The sequence below is a fragment of the Haemaphysalis longicornis genome, unplaced genomic scaffold (assembly GCF_048455015.1).
Source record: "Haemaphysalis longicornis isolate Haplotype H1 unplaced genomic scaffold, Haemaphysalis longicornis Haplotype H1 scaffold_2, whole genome shotgun sequence".
Taxonomy (NCBI): domain Eukaryota; kingdom Metazoa; phylum Arthropoda; class Arachnida; order Ixodida; family Ixodidae; genus Haemaphysalis; species Haemaphysalis longicornis.
Window position 1 is genome coordinate 277203763 of NW_027526295.1, and position 13739 is coordinate 277217501.

General features: G+C 47.1%; 2 protein-coding genes across 2 annotated transcripts; one reads left to right on the plus strand and one right to left on the minus strand.

Annotated features, from left to right (window-relative positions):
• Positions 1-6682: 6682 nt before the first annotated feature.
• On the plus strand, positions 6683-9832 carry LOC144170741 (uncharacterized). Its single transcript, XM_077700722.1, has 3 exons — positions 6683-7052; positions 7670-7783; positions 8153-9832. Exons 1-3 carry the CDS (start codon positions 6734-6736, stop codon positions 9499-9501), a joined length of 1782 nt encoding a protein of 593 aa, XP_077556848.1. The 5' UTR covers positions 6683-6733; the 3' UTR covers positions 9502-9832.
• A 5-nt stretch (positions 9833-9837) lies between these two features.
• On the minus strand, positions 9838-13069 carry LOC144170742 (uncharacterized). Its single transcript, XM_077700723.1, has 3 exons — positions 12576-13069; positions 11932-12038; positions 9838-11351 (listed from the first exon to the last, which is right to left on the minus strand). The coding sequence occupies exons 1-3, from the start codon at positions 12902-12904 to the stop codon at positions 10240-10242; spliced, it is 1548 nt and encodes a 515-aa protein (XP_077556849.1). The 5' UTR covers positions 12905-13069; the 3' UTR covers positions 9838-10239.
• Positions 13070-13739: the final 670 nt, after the last annotated feature.

Genomic DNA, 13739 nt, shown 5'->3' on the forward strand with positions numbered 1-13739 from the left:
GCAAGCCTTGTTGCCTTGTTGTCCAACTATCTCCTTGACCGGTCCTTTTATGTAGATGTTAACTACAAAAAGTCTAGTGTTTACCCTGCAACAAGTGGTGTACCCCAGGGTTCCGTGCTGGGTCCCTTATTGTTTTCTGTCTTTATCAATGATGTTTCAACAGTGTTAACAAACTCTTCTTTTCTTCTCTATGCTGATGATGTCAAACTATTTAGGCACATTAGTGGTGTTCAGGACTGCTGTGCCTTGCAGAGGGATGTGTCGGAATTATCGGTCTGGTGCAGGAAAAACTGCCTAATTTTAAACCCCACTAAAACAAAGGTTGTCACCTACAGCCGGAAAACCCACCGTCTGCTGTTTTCCTACAGTATTGAGGGAGCTCCTCTGCAAAGGGTTGATGAGATTAGGGACCTAGGGGTGCTTTTCGACAGTACCCTCTCTTTTTCTCCTCGTATTAGGCTCATCACCCGGCGAGCACTCCGAAGCCTTGGAAATGTGTGTCGGATTACAAAGGAATTCTCTTCTCCAGATCCATTTCTAATGCTATACAATGCAATATGTATACCACAGTTAGAATATGCTTCTGTTGCCTGGAACGGCATCTCCAAATCTAGTAGTGAATTAATAGAACGTGTGCAGAAGAAGTTTTTATCCATATTTAAGCACCGTCATCACAATCACAGTTTTCATCCTGATTCTGACTTACCCATAGTTCCTTCCATCCCTTCCTTGAACTGCAGACGTATGCGTACAGACCTCACATTTCTTCACAAAATTGTTCATGGCGACCTTTCTTGCGCAGACCTGCTTAACTGTTTAGAGTTTAGTGTACCACAAAAGCCCACCAGGTCGCATCGCCCGTTCTTGACCGCTGCGCGCAACTCCAATCATTCTCCTGTGCGCAGAATACAGAATTGTTACAACCGCTTCTTTGAACGCCTTGACATCTTTCAGAAATCCTTTACAATTTACCGTACAGCGCTGTTGAATACAGTATGTTAAACACCTATGATATGTCTGTCGCTCTTTTTTTTTTCTGGAATTTGGTTTCTCTGCGGTTGTGTCTATCCAACTGATAGTTGCCTATTTTTGAAACTGTTTACTGTCATTTGTTCGTATTATCATTTGTCTCCACACTCCGTTGTTTTTTTTTGTATTACTGTCAAACTTTGTTGCTCTGCCTGTCGTGTGGCCTTTACGACAGGCAGAGCAACATAGGCATCTTCTTTTTTTATTTTTTACCTGTACCCAGGCTCCGCCTGTGCTTTACTCGTCATTTTCACTACTTTAATTTTTGTGTCTTGTCGCTTGTTTGTTTCTTGCTATATGTTTCTTGTATTTTGTTTTCATGTAACTACCCGTGCGCCAGCACTCAGGCCTCTGGCTGTTCCTGGGCACGTAAATAAACATGATTGATTGATTGATTATTATTATTATTATTATTATTATTGATTGATTGATTATTATTGTCAGTGTTGGTAATGCTGAAGCTTTTCCCCCCTTTTTTTTTTTGGAACTTCATAATATGTTGTTAGAAAACCTTGGTTATATACGTATACTCTATGTCATGTTGATTCAATATTTGCTTGTATAGTTCCTATTTTTCACATCTACTGAACGTTTCGCTGGCCGATTGGCATGGCTTGCAACACTAAGCCTGCCTTTGCTTTTTTGACTTTCTGTTCTTTTTTTTTCCTTTTTTGCTTTCTAAGATTTCTGTAACTATTTTTACTTTATTGTTTATGTCATACATATAGTTTTTGTGTGTTGTCTTGTCTTAATTGTAGTGTTTTTTTTGTATGGTGTACCAGTACCAAGACCCTAGGGTTGTTCCTGGGCACCGAAAATAAAGGTTGATTGATTGATTGATTGATTGATTGATTGATTATTAGTTCAAATGCAATCTGTGTGAGACGGCCGAGGCGGCGGCTAGGCCTAGCGTAGCCAACGACGACATCGGCCCGTCCGCAAGCAGGGCTCCTTCCCCCTCCCTTCGACGAGACTCGCCGGCAGTAGTCAGGAAAGCCCCGCCGCCACGGTCCCAACCGGTTGACCTTGGAGGGGAAGCTGCCGGTCTTCGCGCACTCCTCATCGACGCGCTGGACGGCATTTCTTTCCTCAGCGACCAAGTGGCCCGGCTGCGGGAGGACAACGACCTCCTACGCCGGGAAAACGCGCAGGCTTTCGACTGTCTCCGTCAGGGGAGGGAGGGTGACCGCGCCCATTATGCGCAGGTGGTTGCCTCCTTGCGTGCCCAACTACTTCACCACCCCGCCGTGTTGCCCGAAGGAGTGCGTCACAGCTCAGGGTAGCCTTCTTTTGCCCAAGCTGTAAACAAGGAAGTGTTGCCTTCGGCTACGTCTGCTCCGCTGCAGTCGGTGTCTTCGGCTTCTCCTGCACTGCCTCCTACTCCGTCCCAACTTTCCCCGGTGCATTCTGCGCCTGTGCTTGACCACGGCCGCTCGATGGACCTAGTTTCCATCGAGCGGCCGTGGCTTGACTGTCTCCCTCCTACTGTTGAGAAGAAGCGTCGAAGCCGGGCATGTGTAGGTGCATCGCACACATGTGGACTGGTAGTCGTTCCGCAGCCGAAGCGCCCCAAAGCAATGTTCGTTTCAAAGCTTTCTCCGTCCACGACCTCTGCTAGTCTTAATGCCCATCTGTTAAACTTAGGTGTCTCGCCCTTGAACTGCCGACGACTGAAAACTAAATTTGAAACGTACGCATCCTTTTATATTTCCGTCAGTGAAGAGTTTTTCGAGCGCTTGAATGACCCCGCTGTTTGGCCGAAAGACTGCCTCTTAAAGGAGTTTCGAGGCATGTTTCGCGAAGGCATGCTTCACAGCTCTGAGCGCAACACATCAGAAAAAGAATAATGACTAGTTTAGATGTTTTTTATCAGAATGTGCGAGGTCTTCGAACTAAGGCGACTGAATTTTTTGGTAATGTTCTGTCTTCTTGCTTTCCGTTAATAGCTATATCTGAAACTTGGTTGTGCCATGATATTCTATCCAATGACTATTTTCCTCAAAATTACCATGTATATCGTAATGATCGTGCCTTAACTGGATGCAAACAAAAGGGGGGCGGGGTACGTCTCGCAGTTAACAAATCTCTCCCGTGTGTGCTACGTAGTGATATTGAAAACGCAGGTGAGTCTTTATGGGTCGAAATTCATATTTCTAAAACTGAAAAACTTCTAGTTGGTGTTTTTTACGTTCCTCCTGATGTAGTTCCTGACGCGTTCAATAAGTTAGTCTCCTCCATTGAACAGGTGCTGACTACTCATTGCGACCTGAAAGTCCTCCTCCTTGGAGATTTTAACGCTCCTGGCGTTCAGTGGAGCCACCTCACCTGTTCCCACTACAACCACTACTTTCAACAGAAGGGTAATAGGTTACTAGATTTTTCGTCTTTCACTTCCATGGCACAGCGTAATCACATAAAAAACTGCAGTGGAAACATTCTGGACCTGTGCTTTTCAAACTTCGATGGCGTTAATGTGTTGCGCTCTGATTGTGCTTTAGTAATACCCGACAAATATCATCCTCCTCTTTCTATTTCCTGTTGCCTTCCTACAATGCTCCACCGTTCTGTAATTTCAAGCAATGCACAACCTCGCTACGCTTTCGCCCGGGGAGATTACGTTGGGCTGTATGGCTACTTTTCTGCTGCCCCTTGGTCAACAGTCATTGACCACTCTGATGTCAATGAACAAGTTGACCGTTTTACTGAGATTGTGCTTTTGGGTATGAAGAAATACATCCCGCAACATTTACCAAAGAAGTTCAAGTTCCCACACTGGTTTTCTTCTGAATTGCGGGATGCCCTGAAACTCAAAGAACGCGTGCACAGAAAGATGAAGCGCTCTGGTGCGAATCAGTTCGCTCAGGAGTTCCGGCTCCTACGTGCCCTATGCAAAATATTGCACAAGCGTAATCATGCTTTGTATGGCGTCAGTTGAAGCTAAAGCAACTCATCAGCCGGGAGCCTTCTGGAAGTACATTCATTCTAGATCTAGTACAACGAAAGAATCTATTCGTCTACTGGATTCCAACGGCGATGAGGTTGCAGATGCGGCCGACTGCTTTGCTCGTCAGTTTTCTTCTTTGTTTAGGCTTAGCGGTGGTAGTGATGACGGCAGCGTCTCTTGTCACCAGGACGGTTACTCCGCTTGTTTCCAATTGGATGAGAACATCGTGCGGGCCAGCATCAAGCGGCTAAAGCCCTCGTTTTCTTCTGGGCCAGTTGGTATTCCTGCTGCAATTCTAAAAACGTATGCAAATATATTTGTTCCTGTGTTCACCTCAATATTTAATAACTGTCTCCGGTCTGGCACGTACCCTCGATCATGGAAAATCTGTCGTGTATTCCCTGTTTTCAAGTCAGGCCCAAAAACCGACCCCATGAACTATAGGCCAGTGTCGCTTCTTCGTTCTGCCTCTAAAATATTCGAGTTATCTCTTCATAAGGTCTTCTCTTTCTCACTTAAACACGTCCTCATTCCTAATCAACATGGCTTCATGCGTGGTCGCTCAACTTCCACAAACCTCGCATGCTTCATGGAGCAGGCTCTCCCAGCAGTCATTGGTAGAAGCCAGCTTGATGCGGTCTACTGTGACATGAGCAAGGCCTTTGATGTAGTCAACCACTCGTTATTGCTTGCCAAGCTCATTCTGTTAGATGTTCACGCTTCCTTAGTGGGTCTTATACGTTGCTATCTCCAGGAGCGATATTGCTATGTAAGTGTTAATGGTCAAACATCATTTAGGTACAAAGCAACCAGTGGTGTACCCCAGGGCTCCGTTCTGGGCCCCCTTCTTTTTTCCATTTTCATTAACGATGTTGCTTCTGCCATTAAAAATTCTTCTTTTTTGTTGTATGCTGATGATATGAAAATCTTCAGAGAAGTGCGTAATGTTCAGGACTGTAATTCTCTTCAGGCTGATATCGTGTCATTCCATCGTTGGTGCACCAAAAACGACGTAATTTTGAACCCCTCAAAAACGAAAGTTGTTTCCTATAGTAGGAAAACTCAACAGCTGCAATAGTCCTATGAAATAGCAAGCACTGCACTGCCGAGGGTGACCGAAATTCGGGACTTGGGAGTACTATTTGATTCTTCTCTGACTTTCCCTTCCCACGTTACACAAATTACCGGACGCTCTCTTCGATGTCTGGGTGCTGTCTGCAGGTATTCTAGAGAGTTTAAAAGTCCTCTTCCTTTTTTAAAGTTGTATTCGGCTCTGTGCTTACCTCTTCTCGAATACGGTTCTGTTGTTTGGAATGGAACTTGCAAGTCCAATATGACCGCATCGAAAGGGTTCAAAATAAGTTCCTTTCTATCTTTAGGCACCGTTTCCGTCATGTACAAGAAGACGCAAACGGCAGCATGTCTTGTCTCAAAAGTATTCCTTCCCTTTGGTGTCGACGAATGAGAGCTGACATTATCCTTCTTTATAAACTTCTTCATGGTGATATTTTGTGTGATGACTTGGTTGCACTTATCAATGTCAACTTGCCGAACAAACTTTTCCGAAGATTGCGAACTTTCAGAACAGATGCTTTAAGTAAACGATGCTCGTCCATCTGCAGAATACAATGTACATATAATGAATATTCCGATCGTCTTGATATATTCCAGAGCTCTTTGTCTTTGTTCTCTAATGAATTGAAAACTGTTGTAGCTTAAGTGCCTTTATGTCATTTATGTGCCGTATTTCTGTTCCGTATTTATTTTATGCAAATCATCATCTTGCTTGTTTGTTTTTCACTTTTCCTGATTTTGTGTTGCTTGAATTTCTGTCGGTTTAAGTGTCAGTGCTTGTAACGCTGAACTTCGTTTTTCCATTTTGAAACTTCCTAACATTTTGTTACAAAACCTTTGTTTTATGTGTATTATCTATCTCCGTCATGTGCATTGAGTATTTGCTTGTATATTTTCAATTTTTCACGTGCCTTCAACGTTTTGCTGGCCGGTTGTCATGGCTTCTAACACTAGGCTTCCTTTTTTTTGCTGTTTTGCTGTTTTGCTTTCTGGGATCTCTCTAACTATTTTTACCTTATTGTTTCTTTCATATATATGGTTTTCTGTGTTGTGTTGTCTTGATTTTAGTTTGTTTTTATGAATGCTTGTATATGGTGTACCAGTACCAAGACCCTAGGGTTGTTCCTGGGCACCAAAAATAAAGGTTGATTGATTGATTGATTATTATTATTATTATTATTGTGCTTGTGCCAAGATGGCGCCCAGCACAGATGTCTGCGTGCTGTGCTCCGCTGTTTTTTACGGCAGACAGGAGAATTTTCGATGCACATCGTGCAAAAAACGTGCGCACTCCAAATGTATTCAGCTGCCCGACATGGAGCTGCAAGCTGTGAAGACTGGTGAGAGGCCCTTCCAGTGTAATCTGTGCCTGTGTTCGGCGTCGGAGGTGGTGAGTAGGCCTAGTGACGATTCCGTACACGAGAGCCTGCCGGCCACGCAGCCACCCGATCCTCAGAACAGCGCTCCTCGACCAGGCGACCTTGGAGGGGACGCGACCGACATCCGCGAAATGCTGCTCCACGCTCTCGAGGGCCTTTCATTCCTGACGGACGAGGTGGCAAAGCTACGAGAGGCCAACGACCGCCTGATCAGGGAGAACGCGCGTGCTTTCGCCCAGCAGTCAGGCATTGGACCTTTTCCAGGAGAACCATCTGCGCATGCGCGGCGGGCCGCGCGCAGTGCTTGATGGGAAGGGCGACGGCCGCCATATGCATTGGTGGCCCTGAGCAACCCCTGAGTGCCTTGAGTCCCTGCGCTCTCTCCTGGCTCAGCCTAGGACGACGCCTGCGAAAAGCATTTGCAATGCCGCAGCGGTGCTCTGCTGTAGGCTGCAGTAATGCCAGTAGCAAATGTTCAAGCGTCCGGTTCTTCAGATTTCCCTCAGCTGCATTTCACGCCGCTAAAAGAGCGAAGTGGGTCGTGACGATGCGTCGTGTGAATGAAGATGGGTCACCTTGGGCGCCGACAGGAAACTCGCGCGTCTGCAGCGAACATTTTCTCACAGGTAAAGCAACTGCCTTGTCTTTTTTGTTCCGTTTAGTGACGGCATAAATCGAGTGTCACTACGAAGTGTAAAAAGCGGCGAGGCCGCTCAGCCGTGCCTACTTCGCAGCGGGGCTAGCGTTAATGTTCACACCTGGCGTGCGTCTGGCACCGAAGTCACGATTACTGTTTCGCGTCTCGTCAGTTTCCGCTCCTGTCTTTTGATTGACCGTGAACGATACCATCTATTCTTATCATTAGGAAAACGAGTGGCTCGCGCTATCAGTAATGCACGCTTTGGGGGAATGAGAGGTGAGTGATATGCGCTCGCAGCCTCGGCATATTTATTTTACTTGTCGCTGGCAGCGCAGCCGTGCCTCCTTCGCAGCGGGGCTAGCGTAATGTTCACACCTGGCGTGCGTCTGGCACAGAAGTCACGATTACTGTTTCGCGTCTCGTCAGTTTCCGCTCCTGTCTTTTGATTGACCGTAAACGATACCATCTATTCTTAGCGCGAGCCCGCTTTGGGGGAATGAGGGGTGAGTGATATGCGCTCGCAGCCTCGGCATATTTATTTTACTTGTCGCTGGCAGCGCGAAGTTTGCAATCTCACAGCCGTTATTTCTTTTTTTTTCTCAGGTCAGCCTTCGCGTTTTCCAGCCCACCCGGACTACGTGCCGTCAATATTCAAACACAAGAAAGCGAGCCATGCCTCGGCTGTTTCCCGTTTTCAGAGATCCCAAAAGAGACAAAGTAAGTTTGCGTTGACACTGGATTATACTTACGTCTGTCGTTTCTCATTCGATAAGTATGAACGCAGCTGTTTGTTCACTATGTGCCAAATAAATACTAGAGCAAGTAGCATTTGCGGACAAATTAAATATTTTTTTAGAGAGGACCAAGATCATTACACCTTTTACGCTGAGTTTTTTGCCTTTTTACATTGTATTGGTTGGAGCCTAATTAAATCTCAGTTCATTAACTTCCCAACCAGACAGAAGTCTGTCGAAATGTTCACTTTCACCTTTTACGCTGTCACTAAATTTTCTCATGTTTTGTGGCAAATACTGCTTTCGAATGTGTCTAACACATCCCCGTTGACACGTTTGTGTGTTCACTCAGGCTCAAAAGCGGCTGCGCGCCACAACTGCCAAGCACCGAGCCAGTCAACTGGGGACCCTGACACTTCACGGCCTCTGCATGGAGGACAGGATGATTTGACTGGACCATTAACAGATGGTGCAGCAGAGAACGCTCATGTTTCGCCGTCAACTCCTCTTTTGGGCAACCTGTCCCCATCTGGAGAAAGTGTAGCGCAGACACTGTTGAACCGTGGACCACCGGCTGATGGCCATGTGGAGGTGACTTCACCTTCGGGTGAAGAAAGCATGCTAGAGAAAGGTTGTCAAGCAGATGATTTTGCGTTGCAACGCATTCTTCAGCTGGAAGCCCTTCTCTCGGCTGAAAGGGAAAAGTCAGCAAAACTAGAATCTGAACTCCGTGACGCCCGAGAAAATGCAAAGCAGTGGCAAAATTCTTACTACGAGATTAAGGCTTCGCAGCTGTCTGTGCGCAACATGAAGACAACAAAGGATATGCTGTATTACACGGGCTTGCCATCTCTAGCAGTGTTTGAGCACATTTTGCACTATGTGTGTAGCAGGAATTCACCCCTTAGAGAAAATAGTGACAAGAAGTCGCACAGCCTTGAGGAGCAGCTTTTCATGGTTTTGGTGCGATTGCGCACTGGCATGGCAACCAAGGAGATTTGTCGAAACTTTTCTGTTTCTATGGCAGTCTTTAGCCGCATGTTTGCGCAGTGGATTCTTGTGCTGCAGCGAGAACTAACTAGTATGACGAGCTTTCCCACGCTGGCAGAAGTGCAGCAGCACATTCCTTGGCATTTCCGGCGCTTCCCAAATACACGTATAATCCTTGACACAACAGAAGTTCGCATGCAGAAACCTTCCAGTCTTGTCGCACAGAAACACACGTTTTCCCATTACAAATACGCCAACACAATGAAGTGTTTGGTAGGTGCGACACCAGATTGCTACGTAAGTTTTGTGTCGGCAATGTATGGTGGGAGCACTAGTGACAGGGCCATTGTACAGCAGTCTGCTGTACTTGACCTCCTTGAGCCAGGAGATGGCGTGATGGTGGACAAAGGGTTTAAAGTAGACGACCTTTTGCCACAAGGAGTTTCCCTTCATATTCCCCCCTTCCGAGTTCCAGGTGAAGCTCAGATGAGTGCACGAGATGTTGAAGCGACGCAAAATGTTGCAAGTGCAAGAGTGCACATCGAGAGGGTTATTCGCAGAATAAAGGAGTTCCACATCTTTGACAAGCCATACCCGATTAATATGTTGGATCTAGCAGATGCTGTCTTTACGACATGTGCTTTGCTGAGCAACTTCAGAGGGCCATTGATAAACAATGAAAGGGAGCAAGCGTCTGAAGATTGTGAATAGCAACCGATGCAGAAAACATGGTCAAGTAATGGATGTGTAGAGCGATTGATTGATTGCAGGGTTTAACGCGCCGACGCAACGCAGGCGATGAGGCGCACCGTAGTGGAGGGCTCCGGATTAATTTTGACCACCTGGGGATCTTTAACGTGCGCCGAAATCTCGTACACACGGGCGTTTTTGCTTTTCACCTCCATCAGAAAAGCGGCCACCGCGGCCGGGAATCGAACCCGCGACCTTGTGCTCCGCAGCGCAACGCCTTAGCCACTGAGCCACCGCGGCGGGTGGATGTGTAGAGCGCCAATCAGGCGAGAGAGAGACGGCACCAGACGTTTTGCCGCAACAGAGACCTGATTTTTATTCCATGCGCGTGGCTGCAGGTGCGCCTGTGTGTAGAGGCTCTTGTGGAGGATCCAGAGCGGCGTTAGCCATTTAGGCGGGCTTGAGCCTCTCGAGGGCAATGGTGTCAGGGCGGCCGTTCATGTCCACAAGGTACATTGACGAGTGTCGCTGTAGTACCGGGAACGGGCCGGCGTAGTGAGGTTGGAGTGGCCTGCGTACAGTGTCGTTGTGCAGATAAACGTGGGTGGCATTGCGAAGGTCCGACGTGATGTGAACGTCTCGGCAGGGAAGGTCATGTAGGCTGAGGTTGCAGTGGCCGAAAGAGCATGCGTAGTCTTTGCACATAGTCGCTGGTAGGCAATGACTGTGCTGGCGGGTCGAAGCAAACTCAACAAGTGGTTACTTGAGCTTCCTCAAGGTCAGCTTTAGTGCCTCATCGTGATGGTCAATGATATAGAAGCCTTCTTTGTAGCGCTTGAAGGTAGCGTAGCCGGCACCAGTGGTATACAGAAAGCCGAGACGTTTGACACGCCGTGTGATCAGCTCTGGAATGATGGCAGCTTTGTAGAAGTATACAAGGCCTTCCAAGATACCCCTCCACAGCCCTTCATCAAAGTAAATCCGTTCCACGGATATAGCGTTCTGCAAGTCGATGCAGTTCGTGAATATGACGAAGTCGCACCATGGCTTCTTTGTGACAGCAAGCTGGCCTTGAACCTGGTAGAAGTATGCGTGGTCACGCTTCAAAGTTATTGAGCCATTAACAAGCTGCGCACAAAAGTTTCTATCTTGACAAGCAATGCTAACTGGTATTCCTGCTTTCGTAGCTGGGCACTTGACCTCGAGAAGGCCAAGTTCATTGCCATCACGTACTACTCTGTCAGGCGATGCTGCAACAAAAGGATAAACCTCATGGACATGTAGTCCAGTTTCAGCGACTTCAATGTCCTTTTCATACAGCCTCATTAAAGTGATGTAGCCATCTACAGCGGCCGCTTCATTTTTGAGGCCGTACATCCGGGGGTCATCGGGCTTGAGTGGTTTTTTTGCGGGATATAGAATATCCTTCACAAGCCCATCAGGCTTGTGGCAGTGTAACACTCTTCGAAAATTTGAGGCTGTAAGCCGGCCGACCCTCTCTTTGTGCCACTCTGGATTGGCACTCTGACCAACAGTGCGCTCGCATACCTCAAGCCTTTCGGCGGCAGTTAACGGGACTCCCCTTTCAAAATACTCGTCGCACAACAACAAGCACTTCTTTGAGTGCAGGTCTTCCGTGTCAGCGACACAGCTCGCATTTTGCAGAGGCGCAGGTTTTCCTTCTCGGTAGCGGTTCCAGAGGAGATCCGGGGCGTCACGAGCCATCTTGTCGGCAAAGTTGGCCAGGTCTTGTCCATGTGGTTGGGGTCCATGCACCAGTTTTCTCTTTTTTTTTGCTGGCACAGCCTTGTTGACGACGTGTTTCCGGAATGTGATTTCTTGCAGTGGTGTTGTTGGCAAACGATTCTGACCTGAAAAAAAAAAAAGAAAGAAAAAACAGGTTTTGTATAAGTGCTACTCCACCATTACTAATCATGTTTCTGAGTTGGGTGTGATAATGCTGGCTTATATCAAGTGTTTTTGAAATAAATGTGCATTTATTCCTCCTTGGCGTTCCTCCCTTGCAACTGTACGGGTCTATCGCAATACACTATACCACAGTGAAAAAAGTACTGCGTGCTGCAGCACGTCATTAGGTTTTAAACTGAAAAATGTTTGAAGCTGTACGTCTGTCGATGAAAACTTGTTTTTTTGCATTTGGTGCTGCTTTAGTCCGTACAGAAAAATATGAAAACCGAACGTGAGGCTCAATGCGAAACAGAGTATTGTGTCGGCAGAATGAATAAAAAACCTCGTTAATGTTGTTTTCGGCATAACGGTTTATCATTTCCAAATTTTGGAGTACGTATTACATTCCGTTGTCTCCACCTAAAGCTTTCACCAGTTGCAAGTTGTTTACTGGTCAGTGTCGTCCTTATTGGCCCACAGATTCAGTGTGTAATGTATGGTGATATGCACATTCACATATTATGCATGCACAAATGGTCTCACCTTGTGTTGGAGCCATCCATCGGGCTGGCACCTGGGTGCAAGACGGTGTCTGGATGCTGCGTATCGCCATCAACAATGCAGCAATGTGTTGACACCTTTGGCCCAGCCTGCGATTGGACATTTAAAAGATGCGAAAAATTGGTGCAGTATGAAGCTTATGCAACGCGTGCGCGGTGTTCTGCAGCCCCGAAGGATTAGATACTCCAATAAAAAACATTGGTGAACCAATAATTCGAATCCTTTATTTTACTGAACCGGTATATTTGTATCAGTACATCTTTATATCTGGTATATATCTAACATCAAAAACAACAGCCATCAAAAGAAAAAAAAGGTAATGTAAAATGCAGAAACGACCCAGTCCCTTCAAGCAGCTTACAAAACTCAAGTAATCCTACTTTCGCTGGCCGGGAAAATAAAACGCGAATGAAGACGCAGCCTAAATCAGTATATCTGCCGGCAATCGCACTCATTAGGATGCGCGCGACGAGACGCCAACTAGCTCTTTACCGAAACTGTTTTGTTACTACCGTTAAAAACAAACATTTCGTAAGCGTGAAACACCTGACGCAACTAACGCTGAAATACGTTACACATGAACAGCGTTTTCGTTTTTCGTACGCATGATAAAAGGATGTACTCACCCCGCGACGCAGTCGCAATGTGCTTGGACAACCTTCGCTGAGCCAGCTACATCTTGAAGCGCGGCTAGTTGTCGGTAGTGGCCGGGCTTCATCGAGCAGAGGCATATGCTTCTCACTACAACAAACTCACACCCAGGGGAATGCTTGTAGATGGAGCACACAATGCGTCGAATGTACAGCTCTTCTTTCATCGCCCAACCCTTGCCTAACTGGCGGTCACCGAAGTGGCCGTCAATCACACTGCGGCTGATCGCGGGCACAAACGACAAGTCACCGCTCCAGTTTCCTCCTGGATCATGAAACTTCGTGAAGTTCTGAATCGGCAACATGATGTAGACTGTCCCGAAATACACACTGCGTAAAAAATCAGTCCGCGTTCAGTTTGCAGCTAGGAAAACCAGAGAACAGGGGGTAACACGCCGTGCTGTCGCTACGGGCGGGGGAGAACCGAGAGCCATCAAACGTGGTTCCCGCAGTCGCCGCTAGAGGCGCCCTTTCAACCCGGAAAAGGTCCTGCGGCGCAGGTTCGCAGCCTTCGAGGGGAGCGGCTCCCGCGGTTACCGCGGGCCGGTGCGTTGCCTCCCGAGCGGCCTGCCCCCACTTCGACACCTGAGCTCAACGTGACAATGGCGACCCCTTCCACGCAGCGAGTGGACCTTTCATCCTTTGCCACTGTTGTGGCGAAGATAAACGCAGCGTCTACGCTTTCAGCGAACGAGCAGCTGACCCCAGCCCCTTCCGAGGCTTGCCTTTTGTTAAATGATGCATCCGGCAAGCCACCTTCCAACCAGTGGTGTTAACTTAGCGAGAAAGTCGCTAAATTTAGCGTGTTTTCAGTCGTGCTAGCGACAATTCTATCTCTTTGGAGTCTTAGCGACTTTTTTGGAGACTTTGAGAAATTGAATTACAGTGTTCTAAACAGGCATAAAATATTGTGAAACAGGGTAGTGCTCGGAACAAGCTTCGAAAAGTGACGCCCAGGATCAAGCCTTTGTGGCGCTGCGATCTTTAGCGTGCAATGCGGCCGCAGGTGGCCGTCAGTAGCCGTTCCAAGCACTCAGCCAGTCAAAAACTAAAAATCTCCGAAAAAAAGTAATCATCATCATCATTGCTTAGCGACTTTTCGTTATAATTGGCGACTTTTAGGAAGCGTCCTGACGACTT

Excerpts from the sequence above, each read along its gene's own strand:
- LOC144170741 (XM_077700722.1), top strand. The coding sequence starts at position 6,734 with ATGGGAAGGGCGACGGCCGCCATATGCATTGGTGGCCCTGAGCAACCC. Across the intron at positions 7,053-7,669 it reads CAGCGAACATTTTCTCACAG|GTCAGCCTTCGCGTTTTCCA; the intron begins GTAAAGCAACTG and ends TTTTTTTCTCAG. Across the intron at positions 7,784-8,152 it reads GAGATCCCAAAAGAGACAAA|GCTCAAAAGCGGCTGCGCGC; the intron begins GTAAGTTTGCGT and ends GTGTTCACTCAG.
- LOC144170742 (XM_077700723.1), bottom strand. The coding sequence starts at position 12,904 with ATGTTGCCGATTCAGAACTTCACGAAGTTTCATGATCCAGGAGGAAAC. Across the intron at positions 12,039-12,575 it reads CATTGCGACTGCGTCGCGGG|GCTGGGCCAAAGGTGTCAAC; the intron begins GTGAGTACATCC and ends GTCCAATCGCAG. Across the intron at positions 11,352-11,931 it reads ATGGATGGCTCCAACACAAG|GTCAGAATCGTTTGCCAACA; the intron begins GTGAGACCATTT and ends TTTTTTTTTCAG.